Below are 18,724 nucleotides of genomic sequence, written 5' to 3' on the forward strand. Positions count from 1 at the left end.
AAGTACATATTGATAAAACACGTGTCGTTAAGATTATGATAACGTTGAATACTGATGTATTTATTTCTTAGAATATGAGGAAAATATGTAATTACACTTAGGTACGATGTATAATTAGCGATATAATGCCCGCTATTTAACTACAACCAGCTCAGATAAAGAATATCAGATTTGTTTCCTCGTGGTCCTATACAATAGGTGGTTCATTTATTTTTTTCAAGAAATACACAATATGATGACCACTAGGTAATTTAAATTGATTTACTATATCAGCTAATCTTCGTGTTCCAACCAAATTGTACAAAAAATGAGCGCACGCGCAGTGTGTACAGTCGCGAACAAACGAGTATTAGTGAGCAAACAACAACATGAAAAGGACTAAAACAATTTTGTACTTACATTTAATACTTCTCTAAAATAATTACTAATCGCAATATCACGCCTAAACTACTCTAATTCTACTAAAATATCATAATGTACGATTCAAGTAATTTTTAATTTAGCTATCAGTCGACATAATCAAAATCATAAAGATGAAACTTTGGCATTTTGTAAATAGCAATTGTCGCACGTTTTTGTAAATTGATCTAATAATATTTGCTAAAATAATTACTTATTTACGTTTTTGCGCGACTGTACGAACTCTAGTTAGATTATGCCACAATTTCGTTATAACTTTTATCACATAATTTGCAATCACAATAAATTTTAGCCAATTTTTGGGTAAACAAAATACATATTTCTAAATGGACAACAAGTTAAAATACAATTCAAATTAGTATCTTATTCTAAAAATTTTAGGACCGCATTTCATTTGAGTTCTGTGCGTTTCGTTCACGACTTAATTATAACAGTATTTTAGTTTTTTTTATTGATATGTGGCTTAAGCCTAGGCGCAGATCACCGATTTTTAGTTTTCCGATAGTTGGGTCGGGCTGTTAATTATTAGTATGGACATGTACTTATGGAAGTGCGCACACTACACCGGTATCGGCCAAAACAAATTAAAATCGGGCCCAACTATCGGCTGACTAAAAGTCGGTGGTAGCTGTACCTAGGCTTAAAAGAGGAAACAAAATCACCAAAAAGGGATCTTATTCTAAAACGGGAATTTAGTAAAAATTGTATAACATTTACTACTTATTAACTTAGATACAAACGGTAGGCGCAATTGGAAATATGAGGTTTTATTATAATAGTATGTAATAGATTTATTAACCGTTATGGGACCCAAATTCACATTAAGTTTGGTCGACTTCGAAAGATGATTTAAGAACACACTCATTTAATCGATCCAAAACTAGAGCTGCGTAACACCTTAATTCTTCGACCACACATCAAGATAATCAGGTGTGGTATATTAAAATATGTGCTATTGCCTATAATTATGGAATTAAATCTAACTGACTGACATTCTCTGTACAGTCAATAGCACATCACTGTATATTTTTATAGCAAATTAGCATCTATTACTTTGATATAAGATGCTACAGTGTTTAGCCTGCTTTGCTGTCGTTCGGATAGTACATATTAGGTTCAGTTATCGCCGTTATTTATTGTCAACCCTTACTATATGATTCGATGGTGTTGTCTTTATTGTACATGCTGTACTTATTGTGATTTTTAGACTTACGTTCAGCAGTATATTTCAGATGTAGACTGCCAGTAGCAATGGCGCAAAGGAGGCGTGGCTTAGAGCGCAGTGCGTTGGTCGTAGACGATGACGGCGTCAGCGTCAAAAAACTGACTGTGCGACTTGCTCAGCGCTATGATGGCCGCGTGCTCGCTGCGCATACGGTTCTTGTACTTCTTGCTTAGGTTCACCTGAAAGTTGAAGTATTTTTGTTTGCAAATAGGCTTTTAAAAATTTTACCTGCGCACGCAAACCATTCACAGTCACATGATCATGGTACGTATTGATCGTGATCGCTACAAACAGAAAATCGCCAAGAATAAACACAATATTTTCGAGATTGGAAATTGAATAACGCAACGGTATGCTGCATGTATTGAGGCGCACTTCATAAAGGATTCAAACGTGTTTTAGCCCATGACCAAACAATCGGGTGCAACTTGTGGATTCCTAGCATGGGTGTACCTAGCTTCTGGCCCAGAAAAGGCATATCAGATTTTTATGCTCTTACACACTTCTAAAACGAAAGGGCTTAAAATTTCCAAGAGAAGTCAGCTGCTCTCAAATTCTATTGGCTTTGACGTGGAGAATACAATGTACAGCAGTTGATTGGAACTATTAAGTGGAACTATTAAACTCACAAGGCGATCTCATAAAAGTATCAGGAAGGCGCTGGATGCAGGCCGCCACCAACCGGCCATTGTGGAAATCATTGGGGGAGGCATATGTTTAGCAGTATACGTCCTATGGCTGAAAATGATCATGATTGAAGTAGAAGAAGAGTAGAATGAGTCTCACCTTGGCGTAGAGCTGCTGCAGGTCGTCCTCGGTGGACAGCGGGCGCGGCTTGGGCCGCAGGAAGGCGGGCAGCGAGCGCGTCTTCAGCGCGTCCATCTGCGCGCTGTCCAGCTCGTCCAGCACTGAAGGCATAAAAGGCAATTATTCGCGGCAAATAAACAAAAAAACAAGCTGGGGTTGTCTGTCGGGCAACTCGTAACCCACAACTGACTGGGCCAGGGGCCCTCTATAAAAACAACATAAGGAGGGGACTTAGGATCTCCTCGAAGCCAGAATGGCTCGCTTGTGGGGGTGCTATTTATTTATACATGCACCTCATCAATTTTTGGTCGAGGGAAGCGCTGGGTGCGGGGAGTTTGATCGGAGCGCCAGTCGCGAAATTATTGTCCATGATTATAATTATCCATAAGTGCACATGCACACTACAATCATTTCGCGACTGACGCTCGGATGAAAAACACCAAAAATTGATGGGGCGCGTCTTCGTGGGTAGCAAGGTAGCTCACTACTATCTATAGTGTCGGTACTGACTGGTGCTAGAAGCGTACTGCTGGGCGGGCGCGGGCGGGCGCTCGGGGCGCGGGGGCGCGCGGCTGCGGCGCCACTCCGCGTCGCCCGCGTAGCTGGCCGGCCGGCTGTGCCGCTGCACCTGCACCTGACGGAACACATCGTTCCAATTTTAAAAATACAATTATTTGTTGCCAACGTTATAAAAAGAGAGATAGAAAAAATCTATTGATCACAAAGGGTGTCATTTAGTGACTACGCACACAGCGTAGTTTTAACGCATCGATAAAGCGCGTTTGTGCGAACCTGCACCTGAACGCAAATCGTTCCAATTTTAAAAATACAATTATTTGTTGCCAACGTTATAAAAAGGGAGATTGAAAAAATCTATTGATCACAAAGGGTGTCATTAAGAGCGTTTACGTCTAGCGTGGCATGTCAAGTTTAGGTAATTTCGATGCTAGTTTTATTCACACTAAAATAATTATGACTGTGTGCGTGTTCTCACGCTCTATAGTCAAACCAAAATACTTTGATCCACCATCGTAAAAGTGTGCCAGGCTGTCAAGTGACAGCTCAAGGAAACTATAAAATCTTTAAATCTTCCAACACCGACTCCGTAATTATAAATAATGGTATACATTAGTGATTATCAATAATAAATACGTAAATTCTTTATCAAATAGTAAATTATCAAAGGTTTTTTTACTATTTTGAGAATATTTTATACAGCCTTATGTTCAGCAGAAAAAAATTTGAATTTTAATGGTGAGAGATTTTTTCATATCGGTTCTATTCAAAGGTATGTTGGCCATGTAGGTAATCAATAATTCTTAGGATAGTATAGGAACCTAACCTACCATGACTACTGCTCAGAATGCGTTCGTTCGTTTCAGCCAAAAATGACGTCCACTGCTGGACAAAGGCCTCTTTCAAGGTTTTCCATAATCAATGCGTACTTACCTACATACGTACCTCATTACAAATAAGTAGATTAATTATTTTTTTACTAGACACTACTAGACAGCAACCCTAACAGCGTAAGAAGAGTTCAGAGGCACGCGATAGAAAGAGACAAAACTTGTAGGTGAATAAAATTGTAGGTACTTAGTGCTGTGCGAGCTGAACTCCACTGTATCGCGTCGTATCAAGACTCGCATTTATTTAAATCGTCTTGCGGAGTAATCCTTCTGTACCTGTACTGTTACTTATTCTGTGGCTTAGTGCACAAATTATAATAGCCTAAATGGCACTCTGGTGTAATATAAATAGTTTCATCAAAATCCGTTCGGCAGCTTTCCATTCCGTTTGGTACTTAACAAAACATTAGATTTTTTTTTTTTAAATTAAGTCTAGATCTAGAAAAACAAACATCAACCATCACAAACTCACATCCTTGATAGATTGGTGCAATGCTTTTCTGAACGAGGCAGGTGAGCTTGCGAAGAGTTCAAGTTCGGTGAAATGACAGTTGAACATTTTAGTAATTCTATACAGCGGCGCGCGCTCACCTGCATTCGTTTTACATGGAGCGTGTGCGAATATTTACGGTTTACGGGTCTCCCGTGTAGGATATGAACGGTATGGTATTCTAATTTTATTTTTTATTTTTATTTATTGGTTTACCAACAATTGTACAATAATACATACAATATAACAAAAAAATCCATTGATACTATGTTCTAAGAGTACAATATATAATAGTAGGTAAACACTGCATGCGTTTATATAAACCAAACCATTCAAAGAAAGTAAGTACTTAGTCTAAAAACTGAATTGCAAAGCAACGAGCAACCACAAGGCGGCTAGTGTATATTTGGTTCATAAGTTTATTACAATCAAAGGAGAATGCCCAAAAGTGGTATCGCTCGAAATCTAATTGTACATTGAGGGTACCACACCGTAAATTCCTTTCTTCATTTGTTATGATTTGCGAAAGTAGTAAGAAATTGTAAAACCTCCGGAATAAAATCCGATTTTAATAAAAAGTATTGTAACAATGAGCTGCAATCAGCAACACCTATCACCGAGCAACGACACTACGTAGTTCGCACGGTTGTCAATAGATGGCGCTGTTCGTAGTTAGCTCGCGATATCATTTGATTTTTTCCTGTCCTTAAGTAGTCAGGGCTAAATATTTTAGATAAGATATTCTTCTATCATATTAAGCTATTTTTGTGTTGAATAAAGGAATAATATTGGTGAAAAAATCACTTTGATTTTTGGGTATTTCACGTTCTTTTAATTTGTGATTTTTTATTGTAAAATGCTTAAATCTAAAAATTTTCTCAGATAACTATTTGCCCAAGGATCTATGCTATAGGATATAAATGTTTGTTAAATCGTTTTCACAGTATTTTTATAAAAATTTCAGCTTTTAAACTGACGCTAAAGTGGAAATTTACAAAACCTGTGTGGACTTATCTTGATAGAATTCTTAAATGCTAAACTAATCGCAATATTTTCTCAATTAACTATTTAGACGAGGAAATTGCCTAACTATTTATGCCTATAACATATTTGTAGTATTACTGGTTAATGATTGTAACGAGTTGAAAAAGTACTGTTTTTGCGCCAAACGGCGTAAACGCTCTTAAGGGACTACGCACACAGCGTAGTTTTAATGCATCGATAAAGCGCGTTTGTGCGAACCTGCACCTGAACGCAAATCGTTCCAATTTTAAAAATACAATTATTTGTTGCCAACGTTATAAAAAGAGAGATAGAAAAAATCTATTGATCAGATCACAAAGGGTGACATTTTGGGACTACGCACACAGCGTAGTTATAACGCATCGATGACGCGCGTTTGTAGCGATACAGACGCGATACACACGAAAGTGAAGAAAATCTATAGATAGTAAATCGAAATCTATAGATATTTGTAGAAAATAAGAGAAAGATAGAAAAAAAACTACTGATCACAAAGGGTGTCATTTAGGGACACAGTGTAGTTTTAATGCAACGACGACACTCGTTTGTAGCGATACACACGAAAGTCGGGCCAAATCTATACATTTGTTGGAAAAAAACGCACGTAATTAGCGCATTTAAAAACTGTGATGTGCACAAGGCCCTTATTTATCTCACCACCAAGATTATGACTTAAATATGCTTTTAAAATTAAAGAGATAGTTACAATAGTATTGCTATGGAATGCATATTTGTAAAATAGAATGTACTTACACAGAATAATATGTAAATTTACCTCTGTATGCTTCATTCTATAATTTTCCTGGCTCGTATAAGCATGATTTTCTTTGATTGCATAGTTCTCTTTGAGATATTGTTCATCTGAAAAACGATAATGATTATCTTACAGTACGTCATACCAGAATATTTATTTAAGTAATAAATTACAATAACAATATTAGAATAAAATACCTACCAAAAGATTTCTGGTGGCGCGGCATTAGGCGACAGTAGCATATAATTATTAACAAAATAACAACTCCGCAAACGCCGCCAATAAGCCAAGATAACCAAACAATTATAACGCGACCCTGCAATCAGAAAGTCTTTTACAAGGGGACAATATGAATGCATGCAAGATGCACTATCGATTTATCTACGCTCACCTGCAGAAACATTTCAATTCCTAAGGAAAAAGCGATATCCGCTCCTTTTTGTTCCCTTTTTACATCGTGCCCCTAACATTTTACGGACCTTACTTAAAATTCTACTTAAAACTACATTAACTACAGAAATATAAATTAATAATTACGAATTAACATCAGAGAAAGGACCTGTCATCGATGGACATTTTAACTTTTTCGAAATAATGCGCGCTTGCGCTCTGTCGAGTTATCAATAGAAACGAAACGTTAATTTTTATGATATTGATGTAGATCAAAATTTGAAAGTAATAATCAGGAAAACTTAGAAGATAAGTACCTCAGAATATAAAATATCTCAAGCTTTAGCCTAATTACATTATTTTGAGTTAAATTTTTAATTATTTATCATTTTAAAATCTCTCATAAAAATATTTTTTGTAGAATGGAACCTACTGACATGTTGTCAGCTGGCAAGCTGTCAGTGTCAAAACATAAAACTGTCAAACAAAAACAGTTGTTTTACGAGGAGGAGTGTGATTGTGCATGTTTTTTTTCGCTCGCCGCATGTGACAGTGGCAACACGTGTTTCAGGTGTTTCAGTGGAAAAATCAAAGGCTTAACGTTCAGTTTATCACAAAAATTTAATTTTAAGCTTAGTTATTTTCAATAAGTAAAAACAGGTGACGGATTTATTTGGTAAAACCGTAAGTAACATGGAATTAACTCCTCCCGACCCCCCGGACCCTCCGGACCCGGCTTCCTTTCCAATGGAAGTCTCACAGCCATTGTTTTCCCAAGCCGCGACAAAACGCCGTCTGGATACGGAGGTTCTTTCAGAGCCCGCTAAGCGTTCCAACAACCCTTCTGCTCCATTGTCTTCCCCAAGTAGCCAACCGGTGTACACGCACCCATCCCTCGTGATTTCCCCAAAAATCTACAGTGACCTGGACAAAGGTCCTTTTATTGTTCACGTGTCCCGTATCGAATCCGAGCCGAATGCCCCAACATATATCCAACCAATTAGATTTGGAAAGTTCTTGGTTACCCACAAAATCACTGATGTCATCAACGACGGCATAAAGAAAATTGGGAGAAATAGAATCTCAGTCGAGTTTTCCTCTGCTAGTGCAGCAAACAAATTCCTGAGTAATGAGGTCTTATCTCTCTGCAAGTATTCAGCTACAATCCCAACGTACAACGTGACCCGTATGGGCCTTATCAAACAAATTCCCTCTGATCTTCCAATGGAAGAACTTGCGGATTCACTGACGATTCCTGACGGATGTCCAGAAATTTGGTCGTCTCCCGTGTCCCATTACTAAAATTGATATTTCCCCCCTCTTCTCCAACAGCTTCGAATCATTAGTATTTCAACCTCCTATTATCCTTAATTTTGGTATTTCAAAAGACTCTCCTACAGCTCCTCAAGAATTCAGAAATATTTTGGCTGAACACTGGCAGGGCTGGCTCACGATGTACACAGATGCGTCCAAGCTCGTTGATGACGGCTGTGTCGGCGCAGCAGTGTGGATACCTGTGTACAAAGTCGCACTTAGTTTTAAATGTCCCCCTGTTACATCGGTTTTCACCGGTGAAGCAATAGCAATTCTAGAAGCCATACTTTATGCGAAATCTCATTCACTAAATAATGTTTTAATTTTCTCGGACTCCCTTAGTTGTCTCCAATCAATTCTGGCTAACCCTTTCAAATCTAAAGTAAAATTTCCCACCGTTCTAAAAATAAGACAAGCCCTTTTCGATTGCCGTTTGAAAGATATCAATGTAGTATTGGCTTGGATTCCTAGTCACAGAGGAATCCCGGGTAACGAATCTGTCGACTCATGTGCTAAACATGCCATAACCTTCGGTTCACTGGAGCATTATTCTTTATTTTCTCACGATGCTGCATCTCTCTCCCAAGCCCATCTCTATAAATCGTGGAGAATACATTGGGACAACTCAAAAAGGTTGGCTGGCAAATATTACGCAGACATTCAGAAGGATATTCCCCTTAGACCATGGTTTTTTAAATATAAACACTTACCTAAAAGTACTGTCTCTATTATATGTCGGTTGCGAATTGGTCATGCGTGTACTCCGGTTCACTTAGCGAAGATGCACATAAAGGATAGTTCCTTGTGTGAATGTGGCTTAGACGAAGGTAATACTAATCATATTTTCTTCAACTGTCCAAACATAGGTTCCTCCTTATTAGATTTCCTCCCTGAAAGCGTCCCTCGCCCTACTAATATTAAATGTTTATTAAACTCAATGAATCCCCCGCTTTTAAAACAGTTATCAAAATTTATCCAATCCCGCAAAATTCGTTTGTAGGTAATCCAAATTATTTTTCCCCTCCCAACCTTCCTCCTTCCTACCCTCTTTCTTCCATTTATTTTAATCGGTATTATGTATATATTTGTGTTGTCTCAATTTGTGATGTCTTTTTTGTTTAAGGTACTCACACAAATAATTTAGCTTAACATTTTAAACTTAAACATTTTTGAATTTTTAAAAACCCTGTAAACTTTGTCAAAGCTGATTACGTGACATTGGCGAAATCGTGGTTCTCAAAACCAAGTTGTGGCCAAAATAAAAGAAGAAGAAGAAGAAGTGATTGTGCATTATTATTTATAAATCTTATCAATTAATTATCGTACTCAGAGTGGTCTTGATGATTATTGTCTGAAGGATTGTTATAACGGTTGATTTTGTTGTTATCATTCGCGTGTTTGTTCCCCCCCGCCAGTATCTACGAGAAAAACATCGAACGACCCACTACGTCATTGGAGTCCGTGATTTTACATCGATCGCACAAATTCTTACGTAAAATAAAGGAAATAACATTCGAGAATTAACAGGTTCGAATAACCGAGTATAAGTGTCGACACCAAACGTGCATCAGGGTTTGATGAAATGAGTGGAAAATTCAAATTCGTGCTGATATTTACTTATTGTATTCTGGCGCAGGATTCCTTTGGATTGTCACCAGTTATTTTGAGTGAGTACAGAAACATTTTTCATTTACAAAATTATTGTAGCTTAAAATCGAGTGAGCAGTTCAAAAATTTTGCATTTACTTTAGTTCCAGGTGATGGGGGTAGTCAGCTGGAAGCGAAGCTGAACAAATCATCTGTGGTGCACTATATCTGTGCGAAGACGTCTACGGACTATTTCAATATCTGGTTAAATTTGGAGCTGCTTGTCCCATTTGTGATCGACTGCTTTGTGGACAACACTAGGTTAGAGTATGACAATGTCACTCGTACCACAAGGAACCCAGCAGGGGTTGATATCAGGGTGCCGGGCTGGGGTAACGCAGAGCCGGTGGAGTGGCTGGATCCCTCGCACGAGTCGCCCGGAGCCTACTTCAACACCATCGCTGATGCCCTCGTGAAAGTGGGATATGTTAGAAATGTCTCCATAAGAGGAGCTCCATATGACTTCAGGAAAGCACCTAGTAAGTGTTGTTACATATTCTTTGTCTTACAATGCTTGTTTACATTGCCTAACAGTTTGTTTCTAATTTGTTGTGCCAATTATTGATCTAAATTGAATAAAGATTTTATTTTTTCTAAATTAAGGAAAAGAACAGGTAAATGATTTATACTGTGGCACTGTATTCAAAACATGTAGTAGTATTATGTTTCTCATAACAGATTAAGTTAAGAATATGTAGAAAAAATAATAACAACACATTATTTTTAAAATTTCAGATGAAAATGTTGATTTCTTTCCAAAGTTAAAGTCCCTGGTGGAAGAGAGCTACAACAGGAACAACAAGTCAGCCGTGACGCTGGTGGTGCACAGCATGGGCGGCTCCATGGCGCTGCACTTCCTGCGGCTGCAGACGCAGGCCTGGAAGGACCAGTACATCCGGCGGATGGTGTCCCTCTCCACTCCTTGGGGAGGCTCTGTCAAAGCTCTTAAAGTATTTGCTATAGGTATGGTACTACTTTTTTTTAATATAATTTACTCTATCATGCAATTAGTCAGAAGACTATGACCAGAAATTTTGTGTGATTAGAAGCGATGAGAGCAGAATCCCCACTGGGACTCCCTCCATGATTAATTCTGGCTCTCCATGTCCAGAATGTGCCGTCATTTCAATCGCCACATAGCTGGTACTACTAATGTTAAATTTTTCCTGCTTTGTATTATGATGCTACAACCTAAAGTACTATCTTTGTTTATTTATTTAAAACACACGAAACAAGTTGCATAACTAAGTTCAACAAACTGTAGGTAGGTATCTAAAAATACATAGGACTTGCAAAATAGGAGTTTGTCAAATTAAGTCTTCTAATGAGTTGTAGAACTGTTATACTGCAACATTTATTTCTAGTTGTAATAAAGTACATTGGCCCCTATTAATTATTCCTCACCAGTGTAGGTAATTACTTTATTCTATCTGTATTAATTAAACAGTTATAATTTTACTGCTTTAATATGTCTTATCTTTTTTATGAGTTGGTTACATTGATAGTCATATTCAGTGCCATTAACAAGTAAAAGTACATAAATAAGTTTTGTTTAATACTTACCTGTAGCATAGAGAAATTTGTATTTACTCTGTCTGTAGTAGAGGTGGGCGCCGATATAAAATTGGTCGGCGGCGGCGCGCCGACTTTTTGACTTCGGCGGCGGCGGCGTCGGCGGCGTGACCTTGTTTGACCTTTATTTATTAGGTTTTTTTTTAAATCTGCTTTTTTAGTATCTGTCGTCAAGACTAATCAGGTGATTTGCAGTTAGTTGGGGTTTGACACGGTAGAGCCACTGGAGCAGTGGTTTACCCTAGTAAATTAGCCCTCTTGATCATAGATAATTTGATATTTGGATATCGGTCTTCAGTGAGATCAGGTTCTCATGTGTTTCCTAAAGGCGAGCGTACCAATGTGCCGATAAAAGTACCCTTAACATGTATTTTTGAGCTCTTTGGAGGCACATAGTTAATGTTGGATTAGCTGAGTGTCGGTCAAATATTATATCTGTTTAATTTATATTTATGGTCTTTCCATGTCATGCTACGGTCCAAGTTTTTATTGCAGGTTGATTATAGTAATGTGTCGAGGTCTAGATTGGCTAGAGGATAAGTTTCACGTCTTAAATGATAATATGGTGAGACTTCGGCGCTTGCATACATGCGCCACTCGATCAGCCAAGCATCAGTGGCATTTAGCTGACTTTGCAACAGTCTAGTCGCTTTAAGATCGCAGTTACATTTGAAGAAGACCGCAGCTTTCTGGTGTCTAGACTACTTTACTAGTAAATGTTATAGAGTACCTACCGGACCAAGTACAGAGTCCTGGAGTACTCCAGCTCTGCAGCTAAAAAGAGAAGATTTTGTCAAGGAGTTTGGTTTAAAACTGTCTGTCACTAAGATAAGACTCCATCAGCAGGTAGTAGAAGTGTGCTGGAAGGTACTTTTTAATTTCATAGAGTAGTCCTTTGTGCTAAACCCAGCTGAAGCCGCCACGAAAGCAGTACAGGATTCTATCTTTTCTAAACATTATACTGATTATGGTTGATATGGTTTTTGATAAAATTTATGGTCGGGTATACTATATTACATGGGTCATAGTTAGTCATGGGTTAGGCAAGGGAATAAACGAGCAAGAATGATCCTTTTCCATAATTTTTAACATTTAATTTCATTTAATTTTTAACAATACAAATGTCAGATTATTATTGAGTGATAGCGACTTGCCAGCCTTATGGATCATTTCCAAAGTAAAGAAACTTGCGAGGTTCTCACTCAGTGTGTCATTGTCAAGACCATGGAGTTCATGGAATTCAGATCAAATGCAGGTGAGGGTCTATTTTGGCTATTTCTTTAGCTTAGCCATCTCTTTTAGCGTTCTTTTCAGCTGAAAGACGTCTACTGCTGGACAAAGGCCTGTCCCCAAGGATTTTCACAAAGACTGGTCCTGCGCGCTCGTATCCAGGCACCTCCCGCGACCTTCACCAAATCGTCGGTCCACCTAGTGGGAGGCCTGCCACGCTACGTCTTCCGGCTCGTTGTCGCCACTCAAGAACTTTCCTGCCCCAGCGGCCATCACAGCGGCTATGTGCCCCGCCCACTGCCACTTGATTTTAGCGATTCTGCGGGCTATGTCAGTCACTTTGGTTCTCCTGCGTTTTTTGTCCCTCTTAGCGTAGTAGGAATCAATCTTCTACTTTGAACTTGAGGAGGGCAAGCGGAAACATGGCGGTCAACTTCTCAGATAGTCAAGTACAAAGATATCCAGAAGCAGCACATGAAAAGATGCAAAACGGGCCCTCTAAAATCACAATGGGAAGGTTTGGCAGCACAGCGCCTAGAATGACGGGAAATTGTGAAGAGGCGAGTCCGCAAGCTCAACTGAACTCAACGCGAATGAACGCGATGATGTAAATCCCGTTCATCTGCCGCCATTCACTATAATTATGTATTTATGTTGGCGGCGTGCTCAGATACTCTCAATGTGCGAGGAGTTTGCCGCGAAGATCGGCTATGTAAGCCATCTTCGGGCGCACCAGCGCCGCCAAGGCAACTAAGTCGAAGTGTTCGCCATAACCGAAAACGGTCGGATGAATCACCATCATCAGTAGGAATCAAAGGCAGACATAGCTGCAAGTCTCTGATAAGTCCAATGATTGATCTTATTTTTTGGATTGAATTGTAGATTTGTTGGATTATCCGTGTCAATGGGTTTAAATAAACCGACTTGTCATTTAGCAAAAGTCTGAAATTTTTCTTTTCAGTTCGCACTCATGTATTACCGGACCTAATAGGCGGAGAACACTTTGAGGGAGGTACTTTGTTGCCTTCCAGAGTTTGTGGTTTCCATTTGCATTCCGAGACATATTTGCCAATCTCTGTGTGAGTGATTCGCTATCCGTATAGTCTAATAGTGTGGGTTGTCTGCCAGATGAATGCGGCGATTTTTTTCTTGACAACAAGAGGGACCGGCGCCTCTCACAATCAATTATCCACTAGACCAAGCAGCAACTTGAATAATGTACTGGATTAACTGTTAGTTTATACAGTTAATATTAAGTTATTCAATCAGTTTATTAGTATATCAACGGCATTAAGTTCGCATTGTGTACTAATTTATATGGCATTAAAGAATAAAATATTATAGTTAGTTCTTCTGCGTTCGAAACACAAATCCAGAAAGTACAGTATAGGAGAGGAATAAATTGCAAATAGTTGGTACAGTATCAGTATCGGCGCGCCGACAGCTGGTCGTCGGCGGCGGCGGCGTGGAAAAATTCGCGGCGGCGGCGGCGCGCCGGCGTGGCGCCCACCTCTAGTCTGTAGTGCACTAGACGAGAGAGCGCGGACACCCCGCGCCTTTCCGTGTTACCTTCTATGGCTATGGCTTTATTCTATTTCTGTATTGTATGTTTATTTTTGTAAATTATGAATGTTTTTTTAATTAAAATAATACATGACATGCTGGCGATAATTAAATAATAAATTATGTGATAACATTATCATTACATTCTGCAAGAGGCACAATGATGGGAATAAAATTAAATGAAGCTACAAATTAAATGAACATATTTTGTTTAGACAGTGGGTGGATAATGGTTTCGCACAGGTGCCTGCTCCGTGCACCTGAGTGAGTTTTATTGTAGGCGCTTATAGATTAGTAACAGTCATTGTGTAACTTGGCTTTTTCATGCTTAAACTTCGTTTTGATTTGATATTTGGTTGATGTGACTCAATCATTAGCGTTAAGTAACCGGGATTCGTTATCGTCAATAATAAAAGCCATTTACGTGTATCGTTTGCCCTAGAAACCGACCTGCATAGGATATAATTATATCGTTGAATCAAAACAACAATAAGCCTAGGCGCAGACCACCGATTATTTGTCGACCGATGGTTTAGTCGGGCAGTTAATCAATATGGGCATGTATGGAAGTGCGCACATTTTTACACCGACATCGCCGATTCTTCATACAAATTAGAATCGGGCCTAACTATCGACCAACTAAAAGTCGGTGGTCAGAGCCTAAGCTAATGGCACTCTGGCAAGCAAGAGTGTACCGAGTGTTCAGCAATAGACATCTGGCTGAAATGATGATGATCCTAAGCCAGTTGGCTTGTTGTAAAAATGTGTTTGTCCCCCTCCCAGGCGACGACCTAGGCTCGCTGATGCTGCGCGAGAGCGTGATGCGCGCACAGCAGATCACGTGCCCGTCGCTGGCGTGGCTGCTGCCGTCGCCGCTGCTGTGGAAGCCGGCCGAGGTGCTGGTGCAGACCGACAAGTTCAACTACACCATCCAGCACCTCCAGAAACTCTTCACGTGAGTGCTCGATCACTTGATAAACACTTCTTAATTCTTTTTACTACGAGAGAGGCTGTTAAGCTAAGCGTCCACTTGTCGGTATCGTACGCAACGGACGCATCGTGCGAAACACATCGTATCGGATGTGCGACAGGTGGACGCACTTATATGAGTTTCTATATAAATAATACTACGATCCGTTGCGTGCGATACGTCCGATGCGTACGATACCGACATGTGGACGCTTAGCTTTAAACTTCTAATTAAAACTGAGCAGGCTATTCTGAACACAAATATTGATATCACTACAGTCCTATCAACTTAAGCTGAGAATTGCATTTGTGTGAGTGATCGCCAAAAGTACCGTTAGTAAAACACATACAAATAAAATTTATGTTTTATTAAAAGGAAGTCTATAAAACACTTGCTACCAATTGGGCCGATGTAACGACACTTGACACATCCTTTTAAATAAATAAATAAATAAAAACAGGTCCTCGCTCAGCATATGCCAAGGCACGAAGTACCTCGACGCTGATATTCTGCGAGCACCGTTTATAGAGAGGGCGTCCAGCCAGCCTTATAAAATACAACAAAAAGACAAACTTTATAAAATTACAAAATAAAAACAGACTAAAAACTTTTCGTTCACACCTTTAAAATACGTATTCAATTTGCATAAAATTTCTTTCACTTGGCTGCTTAATGGATTTCGTACAGGAAATTCACTTACAGTAGGAGCCATTTCACTAATATTTGGAACACAATTACATAAAATTACACGTATCTGCTACCAGTACCGGGGGTGAAGTGAAGTATGTGAGCGACAAGGAAGCGGTGCGTGGCGGACGCGCCGCGCTTCAGGCCGCTTGCTATAATAAACCATGCGCGGGACGCGCCGCGCTTCAAGCCGATTGCCACTCTAAACTATCGGTGTGCACTCACACAAATGCAATTCTCAGCTTAAGTTGAGAGGACTGTATGTGTAGTGATGGTCCAACCTCATTTAGTTAATCCCTAGTGAACGAGAGGAAGAGATGTATCGCAAGGCATGCGAGGATTGTCGTTGAGAAACGAACACAAATTACATGTGCATTTACTTTACGTTGTTTGAATTTATTTTTAATCTGATTTTTATCCTGAACAGCTTGTTTAGTGTCGTTATTTACCCATCGCATCGTTTGAACTGTGAGTGTGATTACAAATTATTATAAGCCGTTATCGGCGCCTGACCACTGGGCGTGCTCCGAAGCGTGAATTTTAATGTGTTGCATATCCGTGTTTTCAGTAGATTTAGTTACAAAAATGCCACTTTTTTCCCTTTCTAAAACAATGTAACTTAACTCGTTGCTCTTCAAAAATAAATAAATAGTATACTTATGTTTCCTACATAATACATTACATTATTACATTTGATGAAATCAACAATACACTTCAGGCAGATAGATCTTTGACCTAATGACTACTTGACGCGTCAAATGTGACGTAATTATTACGTATGATATTACTCTGCTTCGTTTATTTGTTGTCAATACAACATATTATTATTATCCAATTATTATAGGTAGATAAGAATTAAAAATGTTTATTTATAACAAAACATTAAGTTTCAAAGGTTAGGTTTTACAATGAGTTGCATTTTCAATATCATTACATGCTATTCATGTATTGTTGAAACTAAATTTAACTAAATATTAATAACGATTTTGCCGAACCATTTCGACTTCAATTCTTGCAATAACAAAATCTTTCTGGGCTTATGTATCTGTATTTCGTCTCCTTTTTATTTCTTCTGTAAAAACAATAACCATAATAATGCGTGAGTGGTACACCTGAATCGTACGACTATATAACCCTACAGTCCATACAAATAAAGGCCATTATTGCAGTGACATGGAGCTGCCGAACGCGTGGGAGATGCGCAAGGACACGGAGCGCTTCAGCGGCGACTTCAGCGCGCCCGGCGTCGACGTGCACTGCCTCTACGGGTATAACATCTCCACCGTTGAGAAGTGAGTGCGCTTTAAAAATGTTATGCAAAGAAATCTTTCCAGTCTCGTCCAGTGGCCGCGGCCTATATGGCCTATTGACAGATCAAGGCTGGTCTCGTCCCTGTATTCATCATCATCATTTCAGCCATAGGATGTCCACTGCTGAACATAGGCGTCCGCCGATGATTTCCACATAAACGAACTAAAGTCGCTGACATAGCCTGGCGGATTTCCAAGCTGAAGTGAATGGACAGGGTATAGTACATAGAACTGACGGTCGATGAGGCAGCAAGGTTCTGGAGTGTAAGCAACCTACCGGAAAACGCATCGTATTTTCAAAAACTACGTCAAGATCGTATTTCTCAAACGGCAACGAAACTTTTGCAAACTTAAAACTAGAGGTTTTATAGGTTCCTGCTGACTGGATATTAAATTGACACAACATCTACAGAGAATGGGAATACAGAGCCTTTTTCTCCGTCTACTTAAACAACATCTCCAAATCTCACATTTCCCTTCCAGATTGGTGTACAAGCCGGGCACATGGCTCGACGGGTACCCGACGCTGGCGATGGGCGACGGCGACGGCACCGTCAACCTGCGCTCGCTCAGCGCGTGCCAGTTCTGGCGCCCGCGCCGCGCGGGGGCCTGGGGGGCCCGGGTGGGGGCCAGGGGGGCCCCGGCGGGGGCCAGGGGGGCCCGGGGCCGCACGGTCAAGGCCCTGGCGCTGCCGGGCGCGGAGCACCTCAAGATCCTGCACGACCCGCGGGCCATCGAGTACATCACCACCGTCATGACCATGGACGACTGAAGGTGCCCAGGTTTTGAATCCAAGAATCTTCCTATTGACAGAGTAAATACAAATGAGTAGGTCATCTTCATAGAAACGCACGGGCTCGGTTTGTATGTGAGAGCGCCAACACGTATGCGGCACGCACGCACACACTGACAAAATTTAGCGGGGATTAGCGGGGAGCCAGTCGTGGTTGCACCGAATTTTGTCAGTGTGTGCGCGCCTCATACGTATATTGGCGCGCTCGGTGCGTTTCTATGAAGATGACCTACTCATTTGTATTTACTCTGCTATTGACCATCGCTGCTTAGAATTCTCAATATTGTTGAACGACCTCCGTGATTTAGTAATGTAAGGCGCAATGTTTAGTTTTGATCCTTGCTCCTTTAGTTTAGGGCTTTTACCTAGCCATAAAATATGTATTCTACATGAGGTGCAGCAATGGTTCTGAGTATCTTCGACAAGACAAAATATTTACGAGAATTTCTGCTCTCACACTACTATTTACTTATCTAGTAATTAAATTTAATTAGTATCAAAATCTAGCTGCCGCGTATAGACAAATGAAATTAATTAATTTTGCTGATGATCCCAGTGATTTTAAAGTTCGACCCCGTAAGAAATGAATATAATTATATTATTAGAAAAATATCTTCTATCATAGCTCTCAATAACTTCTATAATGTATGACAATTTTTATTATCAGTACATCTATACTGGAAATAAAATAATTTTAATTTAATTTTTAATACAACTTGCCATTCTTGATCAACTCAGATACTTTAATTCTAAGTTTTGCTCAAGTCGCATAATACTATTAAGAAAAATATTTAGGATAATGGAGCATCTATTAGTCAATATAATTTTTATGTTAATAGGTAAATGTGGATTAAACGATTTTCGCTTGAACATATTTCACTCTCTGTCATGTCAGCTTTAATATTAAAGACCCAGTTAATGTTAAATACTTAATTGCTCTCTTATTTTAATTTTAGGAATTAGGCTACCAAACAAATATTTTAATTAATAAGTAGAAAATTTTACTCATCTGATTGTATCTTTATTGGTAGAGACACTTAAGCTTGTACGGCTGTGATAAATACCTCTCACTTTAAAATACAAAGTTTATTATTTCAAGTAATTATTATTTTTGTTTTTCATC

At 39.4% G+C, this 18,724-nt stretch overlaps 2 protein-coding genes across 4 annotated transcripts; one reads left to right on the plus strand and one right to left on the minus strand.

The window, feature by feature from the left end:
* Nucleotides 1-75: 75 nt before the first annotated feature.
* On the minus strand, nt 76-7,012 carry LOC114358980 (uncharacterized). Its single transcript, XM_028313194.1, has 6 exons — nt 6,517-7,012; nt 6,327-6,441; nt 6,147-6,232; nt 2,963-3,086; nt 2,432-2,553; nt 76-1,824 (listed from the first exon to the last, which is right to left on the minus strand). The coding sequence occupies exons 1-6, from the start codon at nt 6,526-6,528 to the stop codon at nt 1,693-1,695; spliced, it is 591 nt and encodes a 196-aa protein (XP_028168995.1). The 5' UTR covers nt 6,529-7,012; the 3' UTR covers nt 76-1,692.
* Nucleotides 7,013-9,092: 2,080 nt separating this feature from the next.
* LOC114358979 (group XV phospholipase A2) lies at nt 9,093-18,586 on the plus strand. 3 transcript variants are annotated; one of them, XM_028313191.1, is made up of 7 exons: nt 9,093-9,496; nt 9,581-9,955; nt 10,212-10,439; nt 14,625-14,796; nt 16,668-16,790; nt 17,292-17,619; nt 17,861-18,586. In XM_028313191.1, the coding sequence occupies exons 1-6, from the start codon at nt 9,412-9,414 to the stop codon at nt 17,578-17,580; spliced, it is 1,272 nt and encodes a 423-aa protein (XP_028168992.1). In that variant the 5' UTR covers nt 9,093-9,411; the 3' UTR covers nt 17,581-17,619; nt 17,861-18,586. The 3 variants fall into 3 exon arrangements, with proteins under 3 accessions (XP_028168992.1, XP_028168993.1, XP_028168991.1); XM_028313192.1 differs by having other exon boundaries at nt 17,292-17,611; nt 17,853-18,586; XM_028313190.1 differs by having other exon boundaries at nt 17,292-18,586.
* Nucleotides 18,587-18,724: the final 138 nt, after the last annotated feature.

The sequence above is a fragment of the Ostrinia furnacalis genome, unplaced genomic scaffold (assembly GCF_004193835.3).
Source record: "Ostrinia furnacalis isolate ACB-3 unplaced genomic scaffold, ASM419383v2 OfSCF4162, whole genome shotgun sequence".
In the NCBI taxonomy this organism is placed as follows: Eukaryota; Metazoa; Arthropoda; class Insecta; order Lepidoptera; family Crambidae; genus Ostrinia; species Ostrinia furnacalis.

Excerpts from the sequence above, each read along its gene's own strand:
- LOC114358979 (XM_028313190.1), top strand. The coding sequence starts at position 9,412 with ATGAGTGGAAAATTCAAATTCGTGCTGATATTTACTTATTGTATTCTG. Across the intron at positions 9,956-10,211 it reads TGACTTCAGGAAAGCACCTA|ATGAAAATGTTGATTTCTTT; the intron begins GTAAGTGTTGTT and ends TTAAAATTTCAG. Across the intron at positions 14,797-16,667 it reads CACCTCCAGAAACTCTTCAC|TGACATGGAGCTGCCGAACG; the intron begins GTGAGTGCTCGA and ends CCATTATTGCAG.
- LOC114358980 (XM_028313194.1), bottom strand. Across the intron at positions 6,233-6,326 it reads GCGCCACCAGAAATCTTTTG|ATGAACAATATCTCAAAGAG; the intron begins GTAGGTATTTTA and ends ATCGTTTTTCAG. Across the intron at positions 1,825-2,431 it reads TGCAGCAGCTCTACGCCAAG|GTGAACCTAAGCAAGAAGTA; the intron begins GTGAGACTCATT and ends TTCAACTTTCAG.